This window comes from Octopus sinensis, linkage group LG4 (assembly GCF_006345805.1).
Source record: "Octopus sinensis linkage group LG4, ASM634580v1, whole genome shotgun sequence".
Taxonomy (NCBI): Eukaryota; Metazoa; Mollusca; class Cephalopoda; order Octopoda; family Octopodidae; genus Octopus; species Octopus sinensis.
In genome coordinates, this window is record NC_043000.1 from 60,777,390 (window position 1) to 60,803,414 (window position 26,025).

General features: G+C 37.1%; 1 protein-coding gene across 5 annotated transcripts in view; it reads right to left on the minus strand.

The window, feature by feature from the left end:
• LOC115211043 (dipeptidyl peptidase 4) overlaps positions 1-26,025 on the minus strand; it is a 591,943-nt gene that overhangs the window by 68,371 nt on the left and 497,547 nt on the right. For all 5 annotated transcript variants that reach the window (XM_029779911.2, XM_029779910.2, XM_029779912.2 and 2 more), the window contains exons 6-8: positions 20,270-20,322; positions 10,791-10,872; positions 8,293-8,419 (exon numbers count right to left, since the gene is read on the minus strand). In XM_029779911.2, the coding sequence (XP_029635771.1) occupies positions 8,293-8,419; positions 10,791-10,872; positions 20,270-20,322 (262 nt within the window). The remainder of the gene's footprint in view (positions 1-8,292; positions 8,420-10,790; positions 10,873-20,269; positions 20,323-26,025) is intronic.

Genomic DNA, 26,025 nt, shown 5'->3' on the forward strand with positions numbered 1-26,025 from the left:
ATTGAAGGTTTGTCACTATATATATATATATATAAATATAAATATTAGGGAATAATCCAAATTTACAAAATAGGATATCGATTTTATATATATATATAAATATTATTCGAGACAAAACCATATTTATGCACAAATATCATACATAATTTTTAATAAATATCACACATACATCATACAATCACATGGACATATTCATGTTGCAAATAGTCTCGATAATATATATATATATATATATATATATATATATATACATATACACACACACACACACGTATATATATATATATATATATATTACATACATACATACACACACACACACATATATATATATATACATTTTCTGTGAACATCTAGATTCCTTATTCTCTTTTGTCAAATCTTTCCATCCTACTCTCCACTTTCCCTGCACTATCTCTGACACCTTTGTCTCCTTTCTTGACATTTCAGTCAGCATTCATCACTCCACTCTCACCACCTCCATCCACTATAAACACACACAGACTCACGCTCATACCTCAACTTCTCCTCCTCCCACCCTAAACACACCAAGCTTTCCATCCTCTATTCCCAATTCCTCCATCTAAGCAGGTTCTGTAGTAACGGCCATAACCTTGAGACTCGGTCTCAACTCATGGCTTGCCACTTCATCCTATGTGGATATCCCCTCACCACTATCTACACCACCCTTGCCAGAGCATGTTCCGTGGACCGTGCATCTGCTCTCTCCTTGAACCTGCCCCGCTGTATCCTGCCTCCCATTTCCCCTTACCTACCACCCCACCACTCTACCTCTCCAACACACCATTCTCCGAGCCTTCCGGAGACTCCAGTCTGACCCCTCCACTTCGCACATCTTTTCTAACTGACCCCTCCTCTCCTTCAAATGAACCCACAACGTACGAGACCTCTTGGTTCACAACTTCTTCCCTAACCCAACCTGGCTCGTTCTCCTGCTCCCGCCCATGCTACCACACTTGCCCTTACCTCTCCAACACCACCCTCCTCACCGGCACCCATCATTGACCCTATCACATCACTGACTCCTTCACCTGCACTTCTACCAATGTCATCTACTGCATCTCCTGCTCTCTTTGCCCTTCTCTATACATCGGGCATACGGGACAGCACTTGGCTGACTGGTTCGCGGAACACCTCTGAGATATCCAACTTGGCAATGACACCCCGGTCTTGCGCCATTTCTGCTCTACCGGTTACTCTTTGCAGCACCTGACTGTGTTTGGATTGTCCTTGCACAGGGGCCATCTGGACTTCCATTTGTACTGTGAACAGGGATTAATCTCTCTTCTCTCCTTTGCACCACATGGGCTCGACTCTCCTCCTCTCTTCATCTAACCTCCTCCCCTCACCTCTCTCCCCCTCACACCTACTTCCTCCCACCCACCTCTCCTCTCTTGCTCCAACTCCTACTTCTTCTCTTCACTCCTACCCACCTTCTCCTTCCCCCATTCATCGTCACCCCTTCCTTGTAACCTCACCTCACCCCTACACATTCCAACCCACCTTCACTAGCCTTCCCATCCCACCCCACCCCCTACACCTACTCCCAAATACCCCAACCCCACCCCACCTCTACTCCCACCCTCTGCCTACCCACACATCCCACCTCTACCCCACCCTCTGCCTACCCACATACCCCGCCTCTACCCCCACCCTCAGCCTAACCCCACCCTCAGCCTAACCCACATGCCACCCTTGCTTTCCTTACTCTTGCCTCTCCCACCTCCCAACACCATCATACCACTATACCACCATACTACACAACCCTATTCATGTATATTTTCAGTCAGAAATATTTCTGCAAAACTGTCGTATGTGCTGCATACTACACTTTTGAAAAATGCTAAACCATTGTACTATGCTTTGATAATTTTCATCTGAAGCAGCTGGAGATATAATGGAATTGAAGGCTTGTGATACCTGTGGAGTATCTCCTTCTCCCATTATAATTTATTTCTGTAGTCTTAAGGATCTGGAACACAAAGAAGAAGTTTACAAGCTGAGTGCAATTCAATAGTCGTTTATTTTTAGTTCTCGTTCATGTGGCTCACTCCCAGTGACCATCTTTATGGCAGCGCATGGTTCATTATAGCTCCATGCCAAATGTAGAGGGGATGCCCAAGGGCTGGTGGAGGAGCGAATAAGGCCGAGTTGAAGCATATGCTCAAACTCAGATAAAGCCTTTTTGAGCAGATCAGGAGCGAGTCGCCGTGGACTGAAAAGATGGGTGGGCCATATAATGGCGAGTTGAGTGTGTGACTTCGATTGATTTGAAAGTCGGATCTACCAGCTCTTGGAAAGAAGCCAACAGGGAGTGGAACTGGTCACCAGCAGTGGTGACTGAAAACAGCATTATTAGTAACCTGAGTAGGTGTAAACAAAGATGTAGAATTGTCCATGAGTCTCTGTCGCCTGACATCTAGTAATAAGTGACAGTGGTTTAAGAAATCCACGCCCAGAATGGGGTACGGTAGATCTGCTATAACAAAAACCCACCTAAAATCCCTTCGAAGGTTTAGATCTAGGTGTAATGAGACCTGACCATAAGTTTTTATCTGGGATAGATTCACCGCGTGCAGGTTGATGGCAGATTGTTTCTCGGACATGGTAATGGCTACCAGCGAGATCTTGTACAAAATGGCTCTGGCTTCTTGTGCCTCGCTACAATATGATAGTTTGACCAAAAGAACCAGCTATCGCAAGCAAAATTGAATATTGATAAAAAAATTTTTTAAAAAACTTACCTTTTGACTGACAGATTTAAAAAATAATTTTTTGTAACTAAACACTTTCAAACTTCGGACGTTGGTAGAATGTGTCATATAAAACATCTTTTACTCTAAGCATTTTTGAGAAAAACTTATATTTACAAAGTTATTTCACACTAAAGTTGTCCTATTTTGGTAATTTCAACCAATCAATGACGTGTATTCAACTGAATAAAATTACTGCCGTTGTTTGTCAACAACAACTATTGGCGATGTGTTTTTCGTTTGTCACTGTTATTTATGACATCGTTCGTGCGTTTGTACTGGTTTTAGCTTTAAGGTTTTAGGGTTAGCGTGTTAGGGTTAGGGTTTTAGGGTTAGGGTTTTAGGGTTAGCAAAAAAATATATACACATATGGTTTCTGTCTATCTACACATGTAGAAGAGTATATTGTTATAATAAAACTCGCAAATCTTGTCAAATAGAGCTACACAGGGTTTTCTGGTCGAAATAATTTATTTCACCATTTTCCAATCTGAGATCAAGACCATTTGTCAGTTGTCTTTTGAGAAGATGACGATTAAACAAGAGATGCGGTATTTAACAAGATTTGTGGTTTTATTGTAACATTACTTTTACACTCTTAGGTGACCGAGTGTTATACTACTTGTTGAAGCCTTACCGTATTACACACACACACACACACGAACACACACACACACACACACAAACACACACACACACATGAACACCGGGGACGTTTAATATGAGAACACCGGAAACGTATAACAAAGAACTCCGCGAACATTCAACAAGTGAAAACTGTATAACATTATTCCGAAAACTATCTAAAAATAACGACTAAGTTTGAAGCAATTGTGGCTAAAGCAACATGGAAAATCTTGAACAGAACGAACAAGAATACAATTCTACAACTAATGCAAACCCTGCGTTTAACTGGATAAGTATAACTGCTTGTATTGCAGTCATCATAATATTCGCGCTCAACGCGTTGTTAACGATTGCCATTTTCCTAGATCGTAGAGTCTATGAAAAAACACGCTCTTTCGTACTGTTGACTTATATGTTTAACTACACACTGTTTGCCTTGCTTTTTTATTTCCGTTACGTACACATTTTTATATTCAATGATTTGCCACTGTCTAGCTGCTTAGTGATTTTTATACTAAGTTCCGTGGCTGAGGAGGGTGCTGTTTATTTCATGCTCCCTATTTGTTGCGATTTTATCGTAAAATACTTTAAACCAAGCAAATATGAAAGTCAAAGTTTTCTGTGCGTGCAGATCATATTAACAGTGGTTTTGTGGGCTTTTATCTGGATCAAAGTATTATCAATGACTCTAGCTGGCTCATATTACGAAGGTGGCTCATGTAAGATATTCTTAGATACTATTTCCTACCATATCTATTTAGCTATAGTGAACTTATATATTATGTCAATGCTAGTATTTGTATGTCTATTGATCAGCATTGCCGCGAAGAGTAGAGAAAATGATACAATGAAATCATCATTAATAACTGTGATAGTTATTGGTGTATTCATCATAGTTGTCTACTCTATTGAAAACATTACGTATTTTCTAATGTATAAAAAAATAGTTGAACAAAAGATTTACATAGCGTTTTTAATATTCATGTCAAGATTTTTAGTGGTGCCGTTTTTGTGGCTTTCTGATACAAGTCTAAAACGAAGTATTCGGAAATTATGTTGCGGGAAACGTAAAGACTTCACAGTACCTCCATCACATGAAATGACTGATCTAATGCAATCACATAAAGTGATGTAAAAACTGTACTATATTAATTTCTATAGTACTATAAATTTATCTGTTATATCAGCTTGCCTAGTTCTTTATGTAATACTATTAAACATTATATCTTCTACTGTACAAATACTTTCTTACTTCATGGGATGGGGGTCATCACAGGTTAGAGGTCCCAGAGACATCGCAATGCATAGAGCTGACCAGTTTCACCAGTGCTCACCATTGCATCCTCAAAGGTGACATCAAGCCTCTGGAAATCTTCCCCAATCACATCCAGCTATCTGGTGTGGGGCTTGCTATGAGGCCTCTTCCAGCCAGCAGCTGCTGCATCGAATGCAAGTAAAGCCCTGATAGGATGATCTAGTAGGAGATTACACACACACACTCACACACATATATATATATAAATTTAATGCACAATATATGGATTTATCTAATCTGGTGGTACTCACAAAAAGCTCCTTTAGTGGACCAGGGTACAAACCATGTAGTAAATCAAATCATAGGGGTGTAATGCATATATATATATATAGAAAGAGACATGTAGAATCAGGTGTATGTGCAGATAAGAATAGACATCACAGAAAGACAGAATGAACTAAACAGAATAGGAAGACATGGGATGGAGAATTACTGAAGAGGTCACAAGATGTGTGATGATAGATTTAAGACAAAGAACACTAAAATAAGAACAATAATAAGACCAAGTATATAGTAAAAATGTGTGGATGTATGTACATGTGTGTGAGTGTGTATATGCACGAACGCGAAAATATTTGTCTAAGTATTAATCTTCCTTTCACCTTCTACTTTCTTTTTTCCCTAAGCAGTTATTACAGCGGAAGCTGATTATATCATTTTATCTAAACTGGAATGTATGCTTTCCATGTTCATATTTGAATTTTTTGCTTTTATTAATTTTCAAACTCGATGGACATATAACAAGAAGCCTGCTGACACTAAAAATCTCTAGTGAAACTTCTTTATCAATGTACCTGAAGAGACCCAGACTGATGGGTCGAAACATGTTGTACATGATAAAAGTCTAATACAAAATCCATCTCTTACTATTAATTAATACTGCCACTGTGAAGTTCCTGAAGTAAATCCAATGGAAGCGTACCACAACTACAGATAACAACAGATAGCCTGAACTGTGCTGGTGCTCTACTCAGCATTTAAACGCACTAACCTAATTATACATATTTGTCTAAATTTTCTATTATATATATATATATTCTATGTGAATTCTGTGCACCACAGTGATTCCATTGATTTGGAAAAACTTGCTAATGACTAAGAATTGGATGAATTACAACAACTGAAGAACTCTGTATCATCTTTAAAATTTTATCTGGTTTCTCTGCCTGCTTCCATGGAGTGTATATGGTATGATATTTCTATGGATCTTGAATGACCTTTGGTACCTGCTAAACAGACTCCCAGTCTTTTTCTGCTTTTTACAATTCATTTCACCATATTGACACAATTTAAAAAAGCTCAACTTGATGCGAATACATTTGACGCACAATGATAAAATTACTTATTCATACACAGACACCTTCAGCACATAAATCTGTTGTTCCTAAAACAAGACATTACTATATTACTCTTAAAAGTGGCAGAAAAGTTCATTGGCTGGCCAAGTATGAACATGTATTTTATGTATGATACCACATTTCTGTGCTACCAGGTCATCCCATAAGTTCTGTCTGATTTTACCTTTTTTTAAAATTGAATGAAATTTAATAGTATTTTAGAATGTCTAATGGAATTAAAAATCATTTTTATGCATTTGTGTACATTTAAACTAATTGAATATTATTTTACAGAATAATAGAATTAAAATTTCTTTGATTAAAACCCTTTTTAACATGGAAGTATCTAAAGAGCATTTGAGGCACATAATCCTTTATGAGTACAAAAAGGGAAACTCTGCAGCCGAAGCGACTCGAAACATACACTCAGTTTATGAGAAGAATGCTTGAACGAAAGAACTTGCAGAAGCTGGTTTGCAAAATTCAGAAGTGGAGATTTCAGCCTAGAAGATGAAGATTGAACAGGAGGTCCATTTAAGTTTGATGATAAGCTCCGTGAGGCACTACTTGAAGAAAATCCTACATTATCATTTGAAGAATTGGCAATAAAGCTTAGTTCAAACCATACAACTGTTTATCGTCATCTTCAACAACTTGGAAAATGGGGGCCTCATGAATTGTTCAACAGCAACCGCAAATCCCAAGTTGACAACTGCTCTTCTCTCCATTCTCATGAACTCATTTCACCCTTTTTGGATAGGCTTGTGACAAAAAGTGGATCTTCTATTGAAATGTTAATCGTCATAAACAGTGGCTTGATAAAAGGGAAAAAGCTCAACCACAACTGAGAAGGGAACTTCATGGAAAAAAGGTTCTTCTCTCTATCTGGCGGGATAGCAAAGGAGTAATTTACTTTGACTTGTTACCACCTAATGCAACAATCAATGCTCAAGTCTACTGTCAGCAGTTAGAGCGTTTGAACCAAACTTTGAAGAAAAAAAGACTCACTTTAGTGAATTGAAAAGGAGTGATATTTCATCAGGACAATGTATGACCCCACACTGCAAAGATCACATCACAGAAGATCGAAGAGCTTGGTTGGGAAAAAATTCCTCATCCACCTTATTCTCCTGACCTTGCTCCTTCAGACTACCATTTGTTTCGTAGTTTACAGAATCATTTGGGGGATATAACTTTCGCAAGCCCAGAGGAGGTCGAAACTGACATTTCAGAGTTCTTTGCTTTGAAACCAAAAGAGTTTTACATTGATGGGATTAAAAAGCTTGTAAATAGATGGGAGGAAGTCATAGATAATCAGGGAAAGTACACTGATGATTAAATTTCAATTAAATATAACATTTGATCACTTGTTTTCTTTATTCAAAATTCAGACAGAACTTATGGGATGACCTGGTATATTGAACTATTTTGAATTCTGTATACCTTGTGAACTCTTTTCTTTTATAGTTTGTGACAATCTTTTTGTTTGCGTTATAATAAACTGTAAGAAGACTTCAGTAATGGGGCTCTTGCTTACTGTTGAACCATCGCCCTCAGATTTTTCCAGGTCAGGACCATGACCTACAGCACTATCATAAAAGGCAATGTACTGCTATAAAAAGTATTAATGTCCAAGCAAATATGGCTCAATCAATCAGCATTGACTGACTTGTTATGGTTGATGCAGTGAATTTCAAAGGAAGTGTGCATGTTTTCCTGCCAAATAGCTTGATTGAAGTTTGTGGAAAACTTTTGATAATGATTATAAAAGCTGGCAAATTCAGCCTCAGATCAGAGAACCATCCAGCAGACCACATGGAGCTATGTCGTCGTCTTCTACTTTTCTTATTGAACATACTTGTATTATGTTCGACAAGAGGTATTGACCTTGTGCTGTAATGTCAGATCATACACATATTATTTGCATGCAACAGTTGAATGTTGTTCCATTAAATCAAATCTATGTATGCATGTGCATATAAATAAAATGAGTTAATAAAAATATATGACATGACAACACAAATAATATTAATGTGATCATTTCTCATCTTCATTCACAGCCTACCTAATATTAGGAACTGTCAGTGGAGAATTAATCACCAAGATCCATGCTAAAAAGATTTCATAGTGTTTTCTGGTAAAATACGTATGTCTCCTGTCAGCTTAATTCTATGAAGACTTGAGATAAATACAGACCAACTGGACTATGGAAAGCCATAAAAAAACCATTCTAGCTTACCTTCATACAGCCAGTCAGGAACTCCATTGAATATTTGATTTAATATTCCATCTTTTGTTAGACGTTTTACTGTAGTTGAGTCGTTGATGTTGGATTGATAATATAAGTCATTATCTACTCCAAATACCTGAAAATGTTACCAGATATTACTTAGAAAATATTTTACAATTAGAATTTAAAATTAATTGGATAGACATCAGGATACTAGAACTAATAAAGTAATGGTGTGAATTGGATTATAAATAAAAATAAACAGGTGCAAGTTACCATTTTGTGTAAATAAACAGAAACTATGAAGGACTTTAAGAGAATGAATGGTTCAGCTGATGGATTCTCTCCTCAAAGATGACATGAGTGTTCAGCTTTTGCTGAATGACCTGCATAAATAATTTGTTTATAATGATCAAATGTATGTGCTGTACATTAGTGCAATCCCTCCATCAAATCGATGTTGCCAGAACGGGTGCATGGTGTACCACGTGTCAGGTGTCGAAGTGATCGCAGAGCAACAGAAGATAAAGTGTTTTGCTCAGGAATACAATGCACTACTGGGTCTAGGAAATGAAACCACGATCTTGTGGTCATGAGTGCAACATCCTAGCCACTAGGCTATGCATCCTAGGGTATTTTAATTAATTCGTACAGTATCATCAATAAAAGAAGCATATCTTGAAACTTTAAGCAATACAAAACGTTGGTAAAATTTTTTACATTATTAATTAGTTTATCAAGTAGAAACCATCTGGTTTCTTTTATTTTGGACAGAATAATTATGTATGATGTTGTAACACACATGGAGAAATAGTATTATTGCATGATTCATTTAATGAGTGTCATAAGGGAGGTTGTAAATTTTCATCAGACTGAATCGACAATTCAAGTTTGATTTCTGGTTGTCGCTACTTCATTTGTTCTGCTAATGCTTTTGGGAAAAACATTAACACAAGTCCCTGTAACTCCTACTCCATAAAGTTAATAAGGCACTTTTCCATTGTATCCACGGTCTGGTTCAAATTACAGGTTACAAGTGATAGATAGTATGCAGTACTCCCTCTGGAAATGATGAGAAAGTTTTTAATATTCTTGTGTTAATGATGTGCCTTGATAATTAACACTTTAGCATTCAAACTGGCCATATCAAGCCCAAACATTCTACCTGTTCAAAGTAGCCAGATCTAGCCTCTTTCAATGTCATACAACACTCTACAATGTCATTCTAAAAATAAACAATCACATTCTTAAAATCTCAGAGTTAGAAAATAATGCATGTTTAACCACACTCTTTTGGTTATGACAGTGAAGGTTCCAGTTGATCTGATCAATGGAACAGTCTGCTCATGAAATTAACGTGCATGTGGCTGAGCACTCCACAAACATGTGTGTCCTTAAACCTTTTGTTACCAAATTTCTGTTGAGATGCTCTGTTTCTTCAACTAATTTTAAATATAACAAAGAATTTAGTAAAATAACTTTGTTAACATTAAGCTAGTGTTAGGAAATTAAATTATGATTTGATGGAAGATTTTAATTCAGAACTTTTGAAAGTAAGACATTTGTACTACAGAGTCAGAGGCAGTTTCAAGCTGGTTGGTATCAAAAGGGTTAATGTAGTTCTCAGGCAGATTCAATGTGACACAGAGTGTGACAAGGCTGGCCCTTTGAAATACAGGTACTACTCTTTTTTGCCAGGTGAGTGAACTGGAGCAACATGACATAAAGTGCCTTGCTCAAGGTGCACAACATGTCACCAGGAATTGAACTTACAACCTTACGATTGTGAGCCAAATACCCTACCCACAAAGCCACTTGCCTTCACAATGCATGATTAATACAAAACAAATAAGCATTACAGTTCACAGTTATCTGAATGCTAAAGGGTTAAAGTCTGAGTGTTATTTTTCCCCCATGAATGGATGTGAGCTCAACACTAGAAGCTAATGGAACCTTCAACAATTATGTAGTGCTCTTGCATCTTAGATGAGAGTGAAATATGTCCCCAAGGACATATTTTCAGATGTGAAATAGACAAACTAAACATGCTACTGTACTTGATCATGAGTTCAAATACACTGTAAACAATTTGGTCCGTATTTTGACAGTACATTTTATTCTTTGTGCCTCAGGCTGCTTTAGTTGTTGGAAATAGGTAGCGAAATCCCTCAAAATGCTACCTGTGCTAGATTGGTGTCCTATTTAGTTTTAGTCACTTTCCTCCTGTGAATTAAAATCGTTCAGTGGTTTTTCAAGAAGCCACCATAAACCAGAAGCCATTAATTATTGTGGTTCACATACTTTTCCATTGCATCCAAACTCATTCTAATTAGAGTCTCCATGTGCTGGTTAATATTTAATGATGTGTGATGGCATTCTGTGTTAAGTTCATTTCATTCAGGCAACTAACATCAACTGTGTTTTTCTCAGCTACAAAGAATCCTCTGTTGAATTTTTAAAAATAAAACTTTCAAGAAATATTTTCTACAAATAATATAATCACTTACTACACCATGTCCAACCGGAGTCCAGGCAACAAAAGAGAACCTGGTCATTTCTTTCCTTGGCCCTCTAAATGGGGTGGTAAACCTGTAAGACAATAATACAAATAATAGTTACTTATTTACTAAAGTCTCGATTGGCATTACAATTGCTAACCTATACAAAATTCTAAAATCTTCAACATTTTCAATTTCCTTCATATAGTAAATGTAATCATTTTAAACTGTAGACATGGAGTTGTGATTAAGCAATTGAAAGGCTTTTCCTCCGAATCTCTACTAATCTAATTTCAGTGCTATATTCAAATGTTGCAACAAACCACATTGCTGTGACTTCTACTTTTTGCCTTGAAAATCAATTACATTAGTCATCATTCTTTGAAACGTATTGGACTCTAATTTTCATTCCTTTAGTCATTCCAGTCATTTCTCAATTTTAGTTTAAGATAAATGAATCAGCAGATCAACCACTTTTAACCAGCTTATTCAGTCCATAACAAATCCTTGTACAATTTAATCACAGTTTTAATAAGCATTACTTAATATCAACGCCACTACCACTAACAACATCAGGGATACTCTTTTTACTCTTTTACTTGTTTCAGGCATTTGACTGCGGCCATGCTGGAGCACCGCCTTTTAGTCGAGCAAATCGACCCCGGGACTTATTCTTTGTAAGCCCAGTACTTATTCTATCGGTCTCTTTTGCCGAACCGCTAAGTGACGACAAATACAAATATTTCATGTCCAGAAAATCTCATATTTGCATTACTTATATTTATTTATGTTATACTCATGTTCCTTTACAGTATCCATAAACATATATAGGCCATGGCTGTGTGGTGAGAAGTTTCCTTCCCAAACACATGCTTCTGGGTTTAGTCTTACTGTGTGGCACCTTGGGCAAGTGTCTTCTACTATAGACCCAGGCTAACCAAAGCCTTGTGAGTGGATTTGGTAAGTAGACTCTGAAAGAAGCCCATCGTGTGTGTGCGTGCTGAATAGTTCCTGGCTTGGTGGAAAAGAAAATACAGGAGGATCTCTGATTTTATTCACCATATTCCCCTCTCAGGATTATTGCAGCAGTCCTTCAGTTTTCTAAGCCTTGTAAAAGAACTCAGAAGGTTAGGCCTCCAACCACGCCTTTAGCAATACCCTTAAAGCCAGGAACTTTTCAATACCCCCTCGTATACGTGTGTGTGTGTGTTACTGTTTCCTTGCCTTGACATTATATGGTAGTTGAAAATGAGGGTCACTATCATTTAAGCAGTGTCCTTTGTTTCCAAAAACATGTCTGGCCATGGGGAAATATTATCCTGCTTGGAAGCAGGTGAAGTTTGGTGACAGGAAGGGCATAAAACATTAATTCTGACCCATACAAGCATGGAAAGCTGGGCATTAAAACAATAATAATAATAATAATCCTTTCTACTAAATGCATAAAACCTGGAATTTGTGGGGAGGGGTATAGTCAATTACATTGACCCCAATACTTGACTGGTATTTAATTTATTGACCCTAAAAGGATGAAAGGTAAAATCAACGTAGGTGGAATTTGAGCACAGAGCATTAAAATGGACAAAATGCTAACAATTCTGCCAGCTCGCCACCTTAATGTTGATGATGTCTACAAACATAAAATTGTCGCATATTAAACACATGCACATAACATACATCCATTAACGTATATGTATGTAAACAATAAAAAAATCTCTGGTTTCAACAATAAAGATTCTGTTTTTTGACCAACTGAGTCACCTGTTCATTGAATTAGAGTGTGAGTGGCTGAATATTCCACAGACAAATGTACCCTTAATGTAATTCTCAGGCATGATCAGTGTGATACATTATGTGACAAGGCTATTCCTTGGAATTACAAGTACAATCCATCCAACAAGCTTCCACACAGTTTCTGGCTGTCCACTTTCATTCATAAAGCTAGGATTGAACTGAGGCAATGGTAAAAGATATATACCAAAGATACTATGCAGTGGGATTGAATCTTGGATGTTGCAATTGCAAAAGCGAACTTCTCTTAACCATTTGGCTATACCAAATACAGACATACACAAATGCAAACGCACACACATATATATACAAGTATTTTCCCATGCAAATTGAAATGCACTTGAGACTTTAATTTATATACTTACATTATTCTGATGGATGACTACATACAACTACAATCCTTTGATCTGCTAACTAAGCTATTATGAATTTTGAATTGGTGAAGAGATAATGTAAACAAATAAATTAAAAGATCTTAAATGCATTTTCAGCCTGATTTGTTAATGCACACACACACACATACAGAGGCTAAATTAATATTTTCCTAATAGAAGCCTCTGGGCTTTGTGAAGCAAATGAGGTAAAAAAAAATGTGTTCCTCCCTCCAGGCTCATTGACACTGAAAGGGCACCTAGAATAGATTTCCTTGTGAAGAGGCAATGATCACAGCAGCACTTAGCAAGCCAAGTAAATATTTGATAAGTCCACAACCCATTTGTTGTGATAACTAATTAGTCAAGTATCAATTGCAACAAATGAGCTGTAGATTAATCAAGTGTTAGTCGTTGTTTAACCCTGGGTCATCCTTTATTGAGATTTATGATCAAAGACATTTCATTATGACTTTTTTTTTTTATTCAGGACTACATTGATAAATATGTCATTAATTTTTAAGATGGTAGAGTGTGATTTGAGTGAGGTTTATCAGCTATTTTTAGCAGATTAGGTGACCATGTAGAGACTCCATCATAAGTTTGTAGTTGCATCTGACTGTTGAGAGCTGTAGTTGTAATTTTCAGCAATGAATAACAATTATTCTAAGCAGGTATCACAATAGGTGCACAGTCAGGGTAATAGCTGTGGTAGAGTGTCAGGATGAGTTATAAAATAACAAACATTTCAGTTTGTTGTTCTTTATACATTCAATGTGGCCAAACTTGGCTCAATCATACATGAACTTTTATTCTTGTTTCAGTTATTTGACTGTGGCCATGCTGGAGCACTGCTTCACGAATGACCATGAGTTCCCCTCTGAGACACAAGTATGGGCAAGGTTGTTTATGGAAGACCAGCATACCAGGCTCCCTTCTCCATGCTACCAGTGTTATCCAGGGGAAAAACAAAAGCTAATACAGTTTGGCACCAGTGATGTTGCAACTCATTTCTACAGCTGATGGCCTGCTGGGAGAAGTGAGTTCTGTTATGCCACTCTTAAATTGACAAATGATTTCTGCTGATTAGAAAGTAATCAGGTCATCTGTTCTAATGTTACATCTTCAGTAGAAGACACTTCATAAAAGATAAGACCTCTCCTCTAGTTTTAGCAAACAAACTTCTTCCAGTCAGTAAACATTTTGTATTTACTATTCTATTTGCCAACAAGACCACTTGAATGTTGTTGTACATCACTGGTCACAATGCACTTCCTTGCACTGTCACAACTTTTGAATGATGCCATCCTGCTGGCTAGGTGGGGAGGCCAACCATTTCCCCTGAACAGAATATCAGTCCATCACAGTTTTAATAAGCATTACTTAATATCATCACCACTACCACTAATAACATCAGGGATGATGACAACAACTATAAATATTTCATGTCCAGAAAATCTCAAAATTATTTGCATTACTTTAATTTATTTATGTTATACTTGCATACCACTCATGTTCTTTTGCAGTATCCACAGACATATGTAGGCCATGGCTGTGTGGTGAGAAGATTTCCTTCCCAAACACATGCTTCTGGGTTTAGTCCCACTGTGTGGCACCTTGGGCAAGTGTCTTCTACTATAGACCCAGGCTAACCAAAGCCTTGTGAGTGGATTTGGTAAGTAGACTCTGAAAGAAGCCCATCGTGTGTGGGTGTGCTGAAAAGTTCCTGGCTTTGTGGAAAAGAAAATACAGGAGGATCAGTTAATTATGATTTTATTCACCTATTCCCCTCTAAGGCTTATTGCAGCAGTCCTTCAGTTTTCTAAGTCTTGTAAAAGAACTCAGAAGGTTAGGCTTCCAACCAGGCCTTTAGCAATACCCTCAAAATTAGGAACTTTTCAGCAACCCCTTGTATATATGTGTGTGTGTGTTACTGTCTCCTTGCCTTGACATTGTATGATAGTTGTAAATGAGGGTCACTATCAAGCAAGTAGTGTCCTTTGTTTCCAAAAACATATCTGGCCACGGAGAAATATCCATTTACATACCCATTTACAGCTGGGTGGACTAGAGTGATGTGAAATGAAATGCTTTACTCAAGTGTACAATGTAGTGTTGGTCTGGGAATTGAAACTATGATTGTCAGATTGTGAGAGCAACACCCTAACTGTTAGGCCACATGCCTTCACTGGCACCACATGAAAGTGCCTGTGTTGTGTCACGTAAAAGCACCCTGCACACTCTGTAAAGTGGTTGGCATTAGGAAGAGCATCCAACTATAGAAACCATGCCAAAACTGACTGGAGTCTGGTGCAGCCCCCCCCCCCCAGCTTGCTAGCTCTGGTCAAACCATCCAACTCATGCCAGCATGGACAACGGACGTTGAATGATGATGATTATATATATAATGAATATATCCAGTGTCAGTTGTTATCTCTGTTAGCCAGCTGGTGCTGTTTATGTGTGGTTATATATGTATTTTGTTTGAAGGTGATTATAAACTTAAGTAACTTGAAACATAGAAGTTACACTATTGTCATATTCTTTTACACTTTTAATAGTTTCAGCTCAAGCACTGTGGTCATGTTGAGGCACTGCAATTAAATGCAGTATCTTCAGTATTTATCCTTATAATAAAAGTATGAATGTGGAAAAAAGAAAAAAAAAAGAGATGTATTGTTTACAGAGCAAAATTAAAACTTAGTCATAAACTATGTAAGATAAGATATATGACTGACATTTTATTTACAAAAAGAGTGTGTGTGGGGGACCTCACATTATATTAGAAGCCACACTGTGCATGGGCAAATACAGCAGTTGTGAATGGATAGGTCAGTGTATGAACAAACTGCTCTATTCAATAGTATCTGTAAAATTAATATTTCCACAGCAGAATTGTTAATGTTGCTCCCCTCCCTGCTGAAGAGGATAGGCCAGCGAGAGCCCTGTGCTGGCACCGCATAAAAAAACTCCTATGTCAGTGCCACCTAAAAGCACCTGGCACTCTGTAAAGGAGTTGGCATTAGGAAGAGCTTCCAACTGCAGAAACCAAGCCAAATTAGACTGGAATCTGGTGCAACTCTTCTGCTTGATATCTCTGGTCATACTGTATAACCCATGCCTATATGGAAACTGGATGTTAAATGATGATGATGATTTGTTAGCTACCAAAATAGAGTTTAAACTCCTGAAAGTATAACTTTGAGGAGAAGGACTTTGCCAATTTCACTTGCTTTAATTCAATGATTCTCAGTCTTATTGACCTTGTGGTGCACTGGAGTTCAAGTAAAGCTTATTAATGACTTGTAGGTACATGATATATTGTCTTGGATATAAAACATAACAAAATCAAATCAGTGCTGGCTATAATTTCTATTGTAAATCTGAGGAGATAACCTTAACACATGATTCAAGTAAAGCCTTACTAGTACACTTTATATAGAAATTGAAAAGAAACTGAATGCAAACTAAAACTTTAATGGCATACTATGCATGGAAAGTTGAAAAAATATATTTTAAATATAAAAATTTAGAGAAAATATAGAATACTATTGCTAACCTGGTTAAATAATCACACGTGTATATAACAAAATTATTAGCTCATTTTTCAAGATGTTTAAGCATGACATGGATTTTCTGAAAACTTGAGTAATATTGATTTAAAATTTTGGCACAAAGCCAGCAAGTATGGAGGAGGGGGCAAGTCAATTACACTGATTCCAGTGATCAACTGGTATTCTTTTTATTGACTCTGAAAGGACAAAAGGCAAAGTCAACCTCACTGGAATTTGAACTCAGAACATGAACATGGCTTCCTAACAATTCTGTTAGCTTGTTGCCTTGAAGACTTAAGTGATATCATTCATGTGGTGCACCTATATAGCCCTTGCTGTGTAACTGTGCATTTGGTGCACCTGTAGGTGGTGGCACACCATTTGAAAACTACTGGCCAAGATACACTAGGCCAAATCTTAATGATGTCTTAAATTTACTAATTGATTGATTGAAAATTACTAAGGAAAACATTCTGGTTTAATTTGCACTTTGAGTTGATTCCATTAATATGTTGTTCTGCACCCAGTTAATCCACTTTAATAGCTTATAAAAGAATGATTTAACTAATCCTCTTGTGTTGAATTTCACTAAATACAAGATTGCCATGTTTATTCAGCCTTGTTTCTTTTCATATTTCTCCTTTTTCTTTCTTTCTTCTTTTAATTATTGATTTAAGCATATGCTAATATCTAGTTTGTTTAAAACTGTAATTGTATTTAGTCTTTGCATCCATAATTATCAACACTTGAGCAGATGACAAGTTGACAGACATTACAGAACACAAGGCTAAATAAATATGCAAGTAGTAGTATTTTGGTTTATCTCCCTATATCATCAAATCAAATGGTATTATGATGAAATTTACTGCTCATCCATTTTTGAATCTATTAAACAATTATCTTGGTCTGTCCCCTTCATTTACTCTTTCTTTCCAGAAAAATTAACATTCTATTCATTAAAAAGAAATTAATATTTAGTTTCTTTCCCTTCAGTTTCCCTTTAATTGTTATCTCCATAATTACTGGTTTCTTTTGTGACAAAGTACAAAAGTCTAGGAGAGGAAAATCAATAATGTGAGATTCACATTTATTAGTGGTTTTTTGAATTTGTTTGAACTTACTCCCACCCCAAACCATCTCTGTGGTGCTCATTCATCAGTTTCTGCTTCTATAGTAACAAATTTATTAGACTGGCATCAGAAGATAAATTTCTAAAGGAATCAATTTATCTTGACTGCGATACATGTAGAGTAGTTATTCTCTGGGGATGACTTCATGCAAGGTATATATAAAGTCAAATTGGTAGAGTCATAAGATCGAACAACCTGTAGTGTTTGTTCTGACTGTCTGCACCCTGAGTTCAAATTCTGCCAATAATTACTTTGATAGTAGACTTATCTGTAATTATAGGTAAGTTCACTGCCATCAATTCACTGTAAAGAAAGTTTCCTGTGAGGAAAGTTTACTGAGAAAATATAACCATAATATCGCACCATTAATAATTAAAAACTATTTTGCTGCAAAAAAGGAAATGGTGAACTTTTCCTGCAGTGAATTGATGACGGTGAACTTACAGGACATGTTAATCTGATGCCTGGTTCAACAGTATCTGACTCTTTGAGTGTCTTTAGCAAGGCTGACTCTGTTGCAACCACCTTGACCAGATCTCCAGTTTGAATATACTATCCTTACTACCACCCACAAGTCTTGGAAACTCTATAAAAGGTTATAGGTTCTGCCTTTTCTCCTGACTAAAAAATATGAAAAATTGTTAAATACTGTACAGATATTGGTCTGAAATTCTATCATTTCTGTCAATGTACTGTTTGTTTACTGCTTCAAATTTCTGAGTTAAAAAATTTTTTTTTTTATTTTACATAGGCACAAGCCACAGATTTCCCGGGTGGACATTTAGTAATCTTCTTTTGCCTGAGCATCCAAATGTTCTCATATATGACCAAGTGTTTAAGAAGTTCGCTTTGCTATCATGAGACATCAGGTCTGATCCCATGTGGGACATCTTGGGCAAATAACTTTATAATAACCCAAGCTTTATGATTGACACTGGATTGATAGAAACTGTGTAGAATTCAATCAGTTGAAGTGTACTTGTAATTCAAAGGTCCATCATTGATACATATTGTGTCATGCTGTTTCAGTTTGGGAATTACATTAAAAGTACATGAGTCTATGGAAAACAAAGCCATTTTGATTTTGATTTAATGAGTTGGATGGTGATCAAACAACTGAATACTCATTATTGAAACCAAATACAGAGTCTATCACAGACTGGAATCAATAAAGAAAGAAACAGTTTAGAGCAGTTGGAAAGGTGGAATTGTTAGCATATTGGATGGGATACCTTGTGGCATTTGTTCTGGCTCTTTGCATTCTGAATTCAAATCCTATTGATTCCTATATGTGTGGTAGATTTGATCTATTGCTTGGTTTAACATTACTATCTGGCACTTGAATGTGTTTAGTGGTGTCTATTCTAGTGCAAGTTTTCAGACTAGACCTTCAGTTTGAAAATATCTTATTCCTGACCTTCCACCAACCGTGAAGGTCTGAAAAAACAAAGTAAGCAAGAAAAAAAATAGTGAATCCAGGAGAATTTGCTGGGTGGGTGACAATAAGTTTAGCTGTTGTGAGGAGTGAGAAAAGCTGACATATATTATGCCTTGTCACGAAAGCTTCTCCATTATAGATGTATTTCTAATTGAAAGCAACAACATAACTTTTAAAATCTTTCCTGTAATTAATTAATAATAATCATCATCGTCATTTAACATCTGCTCTCCATGCTGGCATGGGTTGGACGGTTTGACTGAGGGCTGGCAAGCCAGAATACTACACCAGGCTCCAATCTGATCTGGCAAAGTTTCTACAGCTGGATGACCTTCCTAACACCAACCACTCTAAGAGTGTAGTGGGAGTTTTTTACGTGTCACTGGCACGAGGGCCAGTCAGGTGGTACTGGCATCGACCACGCTTGAATGGTGCTTTTTACATGCCACTGGCAGGGGAGCCAATCCGGTTACACTGACAAAGGTCACATTCTGGAAATGATAAAATTCCCTGCTACCACTGTTCTTCTAGTCCGTTCAAGCCTGTTTCTTTTCCCTAATGGCCCTGTCAACTACATTGTTCCACCACCACATTATCTTGGATCAAGAGCGGACTTTGTACCATCCACAGATCTGGTCAGTAGCCAACAGGTTGCCCTGTAAGAACCTCCAGTTGTCTTCCACATCACCTGATGCTATATCCTCCTCTATTTCATCAAAAGCTTTGAATAATATATCCCTAAATCTCTGTCCATTCACAGGATCCTTAAGCTTCCAGACCCTTCTTCTCCATGCTGGTCGTCTTCTGGGCATCCATTTAGCCCTGATCCTGAAGTCGCTAACTACTAATCTATGTTATGAGATGCATTCTTCACTTGGCAAGGTTTTGGCATTTATAAGTAGACATCTTTCCTGTTTTCTGGTGAGGACATAGTCAGTTTGACTAGTGTGTCCACCAGACTGCTATGTGAATAGGTGTCTGGCAGGTTTCCTGAAGTTAGTATTACAAACCAATAAGATCATTTGCATCGTTGTATAATTCACTATGTAAATTTTATTTTTTATTTAACTAATAATTACATAAATAAATATTTTCTTGCTAATGTATAGATTTATGTAGCCATAGTAAAAGAAAACTGAACACTTGGATTAATTAATATATAGTTTCTGGATTTAGAATAAATGTTTAATGAAAGAAACCTTACCTTGTAGCAACTTCATAGAGTTCATATTTAGCCAAAAATGAATGTCGATAAATCTGAAAATTAAGAACATTCAAATAAGTATATGTTTATGGAACAACATAAAGTATTATAACACAACACATCAATACTAATGTTAGTTTTTATGTATAGTTATGCATAAAAACATTAACTGAAAGATCACTCAATACATGTAAGTAGCATTTCGTATTTTGTTTTGCATGGAAAAGGTTGAAAGTAACTTCAAAGTTCTGGTTGAGTTGCTTTTGTCAGACTATACACCCAGCCCTCAATAGGTGAGAAAAGAGTACAGGTACAACATCGATTTTCCAGGACCGTTGGTTCCGAACGCTTTCCATAATCACCATCATCGTCATTTAACGTCTGCTTTCCCTGGTGATATGGGTTAGACAGTTTGACTGGAGCTAGTAAGTGGAGAGCTGCACCAAGTTCCAGTCTGATTTGGCATGGTTCCTAACGTCAACCATCCCAAGAGTGTAATGAATGCTTTTTATGTGCCACCGGCATAGGTTCCATTTACATGACACTGGTAATGACCATGACTACGTTTCATGGTACCATTTATACAACACTGGCAGCAGTCACATAAATGGTACCCATGAAATCATAGTCATGGCTTTTATCAATGTTATGTAAATGGCACTCATGATTGATTTTTCTGAATCAGGGTCAATACACTCTAAATTAATCAAATATTAAATTTACTTAAATTAAATGAAATACAGGCACCTGTACATTAAGCGTAAATTAGTGTGGATTATAAGAAGTTCCTAACCATCAGTATCTGGGAAGTTGATGTATCTGTACTTGTTTGTCTGACATCTGTATTACTAAAAATTCACAGATGCAACAGAGTCAAATAGATTGTTTGGATAAAGCTGAATAGTGAAGCAGCTATAGGCTCTAAGTAAGGTTGATTAAGGCTGATTAAATGATGAGTGAAACTATTTTATTAACCAATACATGTCCTGTTGTGGAGTCAGTCATTTTGTGCTCGCTGAGTGTTATAGTGAGTACTTAGTCACAATAGATTACTCCTATCTAGTGTGCTAGAGTTGACTCCCATACACAATCATATGGAATTACTCTAACACTTAATAACTGGTGAATTACCAGCTCCACCACAAGACCTAAACTAGGTAATATGAACAAGTTTCACTCCTCACTCAATGACAGTTGATCTTATTCAAAAGCTGTGGGTACCTCATTACTCTGTATTATCACATCCAAATAGTCAGGTGCAATTTATGCATCTGTGAAAATTTTAGTAATGCATATTCTGAGATGAATACATCCATATGTAGATACATACATACATATCATTGGCACTTCCTCCATGTACACATGCCTAAGCTATAAAAATGAATGCAAATAACAAATCTGGTTTTAACATGTCTTTCATTTACATGATATAAATTGTGTTTACTTTATGAATGTAAGACATCCGGTATCTACAATGGTGTTTATGGGGGTCTTATTTCTTTATTGCCCACAAAGGGCTAAACATAGAGGTGACAAACAAGGATAGACAAAGAGATTAAGTCGATTACATTGACCTCAGTGCATAACTGGTACTTAATTTATCGACCCTGAAAGGATGAAAGGCAAATGTCCTCTGTGTGTGTGCATGTGTGTGTGTGTATGTGTGTGTGTGTATGTGTGTGTGTGTATGTGTGTGTGTATTGGTGGCTGGAGTGAGGGAAGGATAGACAGGTGGACAGATGGAAGAATATCTTTTCCCAATGTAATTATTGGCAAGAAAAAGAAAGTAAAATGAAAAACTGATGTTTTTTGAATGGAGTTCTTTGTGATGTTTGTTCTGCACCAAGTTATACAGACACACTCCTTATCATTCTCATAGTCAGAAACTGAAACAGTTAATTGATCTGCCGGAAACCAACAACACTATTGCATACCAACTGCTGTTACTAAATAAACAAATAAACAAACAAACAAACAAACAAACAAGCAAATATGCACAGTTGTTATTGAGTAGCCTAGGTCAAGCAGACCTTATGGAATGGCTGCTGACCAGAGGCTGGTGGCTGTGCTAATATTGATGTATAATGGTAATGAATGATGGTATTAGCTTCCTTTTGTTATTCTTTATTTATTATATCTAGATCAGATGAAGGAGTATGACTGTTGGCTGGTTAGTTAAAATAAAGAATAAATCTGATCCAGCTACTGCAGATATCCTTATCGTTTTATTATATCTACTGCCATTACTCAAAGATGTCAGTGCTGTGTGTGTGTGTGTGTCAGTGAGTTTCAGTGTGTTTGCATTTGTGTCTATATATGCATAAATCTGTGAGTGCGTGTGTGTGTGTGTGAGTGCTTAACTTTGTGTCTCTGTGCATGTATATGTTTGCATTCGTATCTGAGTATGTTTGTGTATGTGTGTGTGTGTGTGTGCATGCACATATGTTTGTGTGTGCATAGGTATATGCATGTATATGTATATGAGTAATTAAGAAGTTCATTCTATAGCCACAAGCTCCTAGGTTCTTCATTTCTGCATATTTCAATTCTACATGATTCAGCTCTATATTCTTATTTGTGTCTATTCTGTTATTGGTTTTGGTGATTGGACTGTAGCCAAAGAAGGGAATTGCCTGTGAGGGTGCAGTCAATTGTATCGACCATAGTACCCATTTGAGTGGGAAACCTATTTTACAGTTCCCTGTGTAAGGAAAGGTGTGAATATCTTCTCTGGACCTGTTGGGGGTGCGAGAAGCAATCACTATCCGTTGCTTTTAAATCTAGATTCTACCAGTCAAAGAAACACAAAACGCAGACGTAAAAAATAGATATACTTTATTGTTTTATACCGGTGAGAAATCAGTGGTATATCTGATGTCCTTGGTTCTGGGCGTGCAAGGCTGAAAGTTAATCGATTGTAATATTTACAATGTTCAGCCGCTAAAAACAGAACGGGTTAAAGATGGCCGCGGAATATGAAGACGATGTTGTCTGCAACAATTTGGTAAAAAACCTTCGGCCGACTGCTATCAAAGCTGGACAGAGAGAAATATACGTCTGCTGGTATCAAAGGCCTTCTGCTGTCTCTGATGGTCAAGGTTTTTGCGTTCTCTTGCCTCTTTTCTAAGGGTCGCTTTTCCTAGCCAATCAGCTAATTCCACGATAGCAATATTTCCTCTTGGTGATGAAAACACGCGCGAATCAGAAAAGGGCATTGTGCGCGCGCGCTGTTGTATAGCGTCACTACACCTGTTTATCAAGGCACTAAGTTACAGAACATAAAAGAATACAACACACAGACAACACAAGACTTTTTTTAGACCAGTGTAAATATGAATATTGGTATATATATAAAAACATAGGCAAATATACATATATGCATGCATGCATGGCATAAATAAAAGTGGTAAAGGTAAAGATCCCTTTCGGTCATGCATGACCATGAGATTGCACCTCAAAAGTTCCCCTCCAAGGCGCAAATCTGGGCAATGCTGTTTATGGAAGACCAGCAATTGCCTATGCATACCAGCCTCTCCTTCTCCCTGCCACTGATGTTATCTATGGGAAAGGAAAAGGCTGATACAGCGTAGCACCCATGATGTTGCAACTCATTTCTATAACTGAGTGAACTGGAGCAATGTGAAATAAAGTGTCTTGCCCAAGAACACAACACACAAATATACAAATACACAACAAAATATACATCGCTGGAAGTTGTTGTTGACAAACAACAGTAGTAATTTTATTCAGCTGAATACATGTCATTGATTGGATGAAATTACCGAAATACGTCAACTTTAACAAAAAATAACTTCCAAAATACAGAATTTTCTCAACAATGCCAAGAGTAAAAGATGTTTTATGTGACACATTCTACTAGTATACGAAGTTTGAAAGTGTTTAGTTACAAAAAATTATTTTTTAAATCTGTCGGTCAAAAGTTAAAGATCCCTTTGCTTCTAAATATTTAGGTTGATTGATGAACTGCCTCAACACTAAATTACATAAATTCTAGTGTAAGTGACTGAAACAAGTACATCTACGAATACTGCTGAGACATACAACAGAACAACTGTAATATATTTTAGCTTAATACTTATAAATGTTTATTTCTTTTTTACAACCAGAAAAAAAAGGAACAGCAAACAATGCTGCTGGAGCAGCCATGTCGGCCCCTGAGCAAATCAGTGCACTAGACCCTACAGTATTTATTTATTGACAATAAGCCACACCATACATGGGTCTGAATTGGGGCCCTGATCTGTGGGGCTCTTGAGCAACTACCTAGTGTACCCATGGCAAGACAGTCCTGACAACAAGTGCTATGATCCTTTACAAGGTCTCTGAGACTAATATGAGAAAGAAGTCCTGGTCCTGTTGTTTTCTATAGAGTGTGTACCATTTGACAGAGTAATCTGAATGCTAAAGGGTTAAGTTCATTCTCTATGGAGGGGAAGATACCCAACAGGTATGTACTAATGTTAAAGTGGGTAGATGGATTAACCCTTTAGTATTCAAACTGGCCATACCAAGCCCATATATTCTACTAGTAATATGTTCAAACTGGTCAGTGTCAAGCCTGTCACACCTACTCTACAATGTCATTCTGAAAATAAGCAATCATGTTATCGAAACCTTGAAGCTACAAGATAATGTATCATAAATTCAAGACAGTGTGAATAGATAAGCAATACATTTGACAGAGTAATCTGAATGCTAAAGGGTTAAGTTCATTCTCTATAGAGGGGAATGGTCATTCTGACAAACTTCCACACAATGTTCTACCTTCTTTTATCTTGTTTTACTCATTTGACTGTGGTCAAGCTGGGGCACCACTTTGAAGGGTTTTTAGTTGAAGAAATCAACCCCAGGACTTACTTTTTTAAAGCCTAGTACTTATTCTACTGGTCTCTTTTCGAGCTGTTATGGGGATGTAAACACACCAACACCGGTTGTAAAGTGGCAGTGGGGGACAAGCACAAACATAAAGACACATAAATATGATGGGCTTCTTTCAGTTTCTGTCTAACAAATCCATTCACAAGGCTTTGGTTGGCCTGAGACTATAGTAGAAGATACTTGCCCAAGGTGCCACATAGTGGGACTGAAACTGGAACTATGTGATTGAGAAGCAAGCTTCTTACCACGCAGCCCCATATTTTACTCACAAGGCTTTGGTTGACCTGGGAATATATTGGAAGTTGCCTATCCAAGGTGCTAGGCAGCAGGATTGGACATGAATCTGTGTAGTTGTGAAGTAAACTTCTTAACCACACAGCTATGCTGGGCATTTTTATTCTATGTGGATGTGTGGGTGTATATTTACTTTGCAATGGAAATGATAAATAGTGTGAGAACATTAAGCATCTACTTAATTAAGCATTCCAGTGGAATGTAGTAAAAAATTTTTGTTTGACATTTAGCTGGCTACGCTGTAAAATTGCCTTCATTAATGTATTAACACTCTTCATTATCAACATCATCACCTATACTGACCAATACCTCTAACACAGCATCCTTACTAAAATCAGCATTCCCACCAGTATATCATCATCAGCAGCAGTGCTGCCGCTGCTTCCAGTACCAGCACTTCCACCACTTCAGCTACAACTAACATCACCAGAGCAGCAATATTTCTCTCCACACAATCATAAAATAAGAGTGATGTAGAAATTGCTTCTTATTTTAGATTTGACCATTCCTGATTTTTTTTTTCCCCCTTTGGGAGTTATAGGAATATTTTATGTAAACCAGCA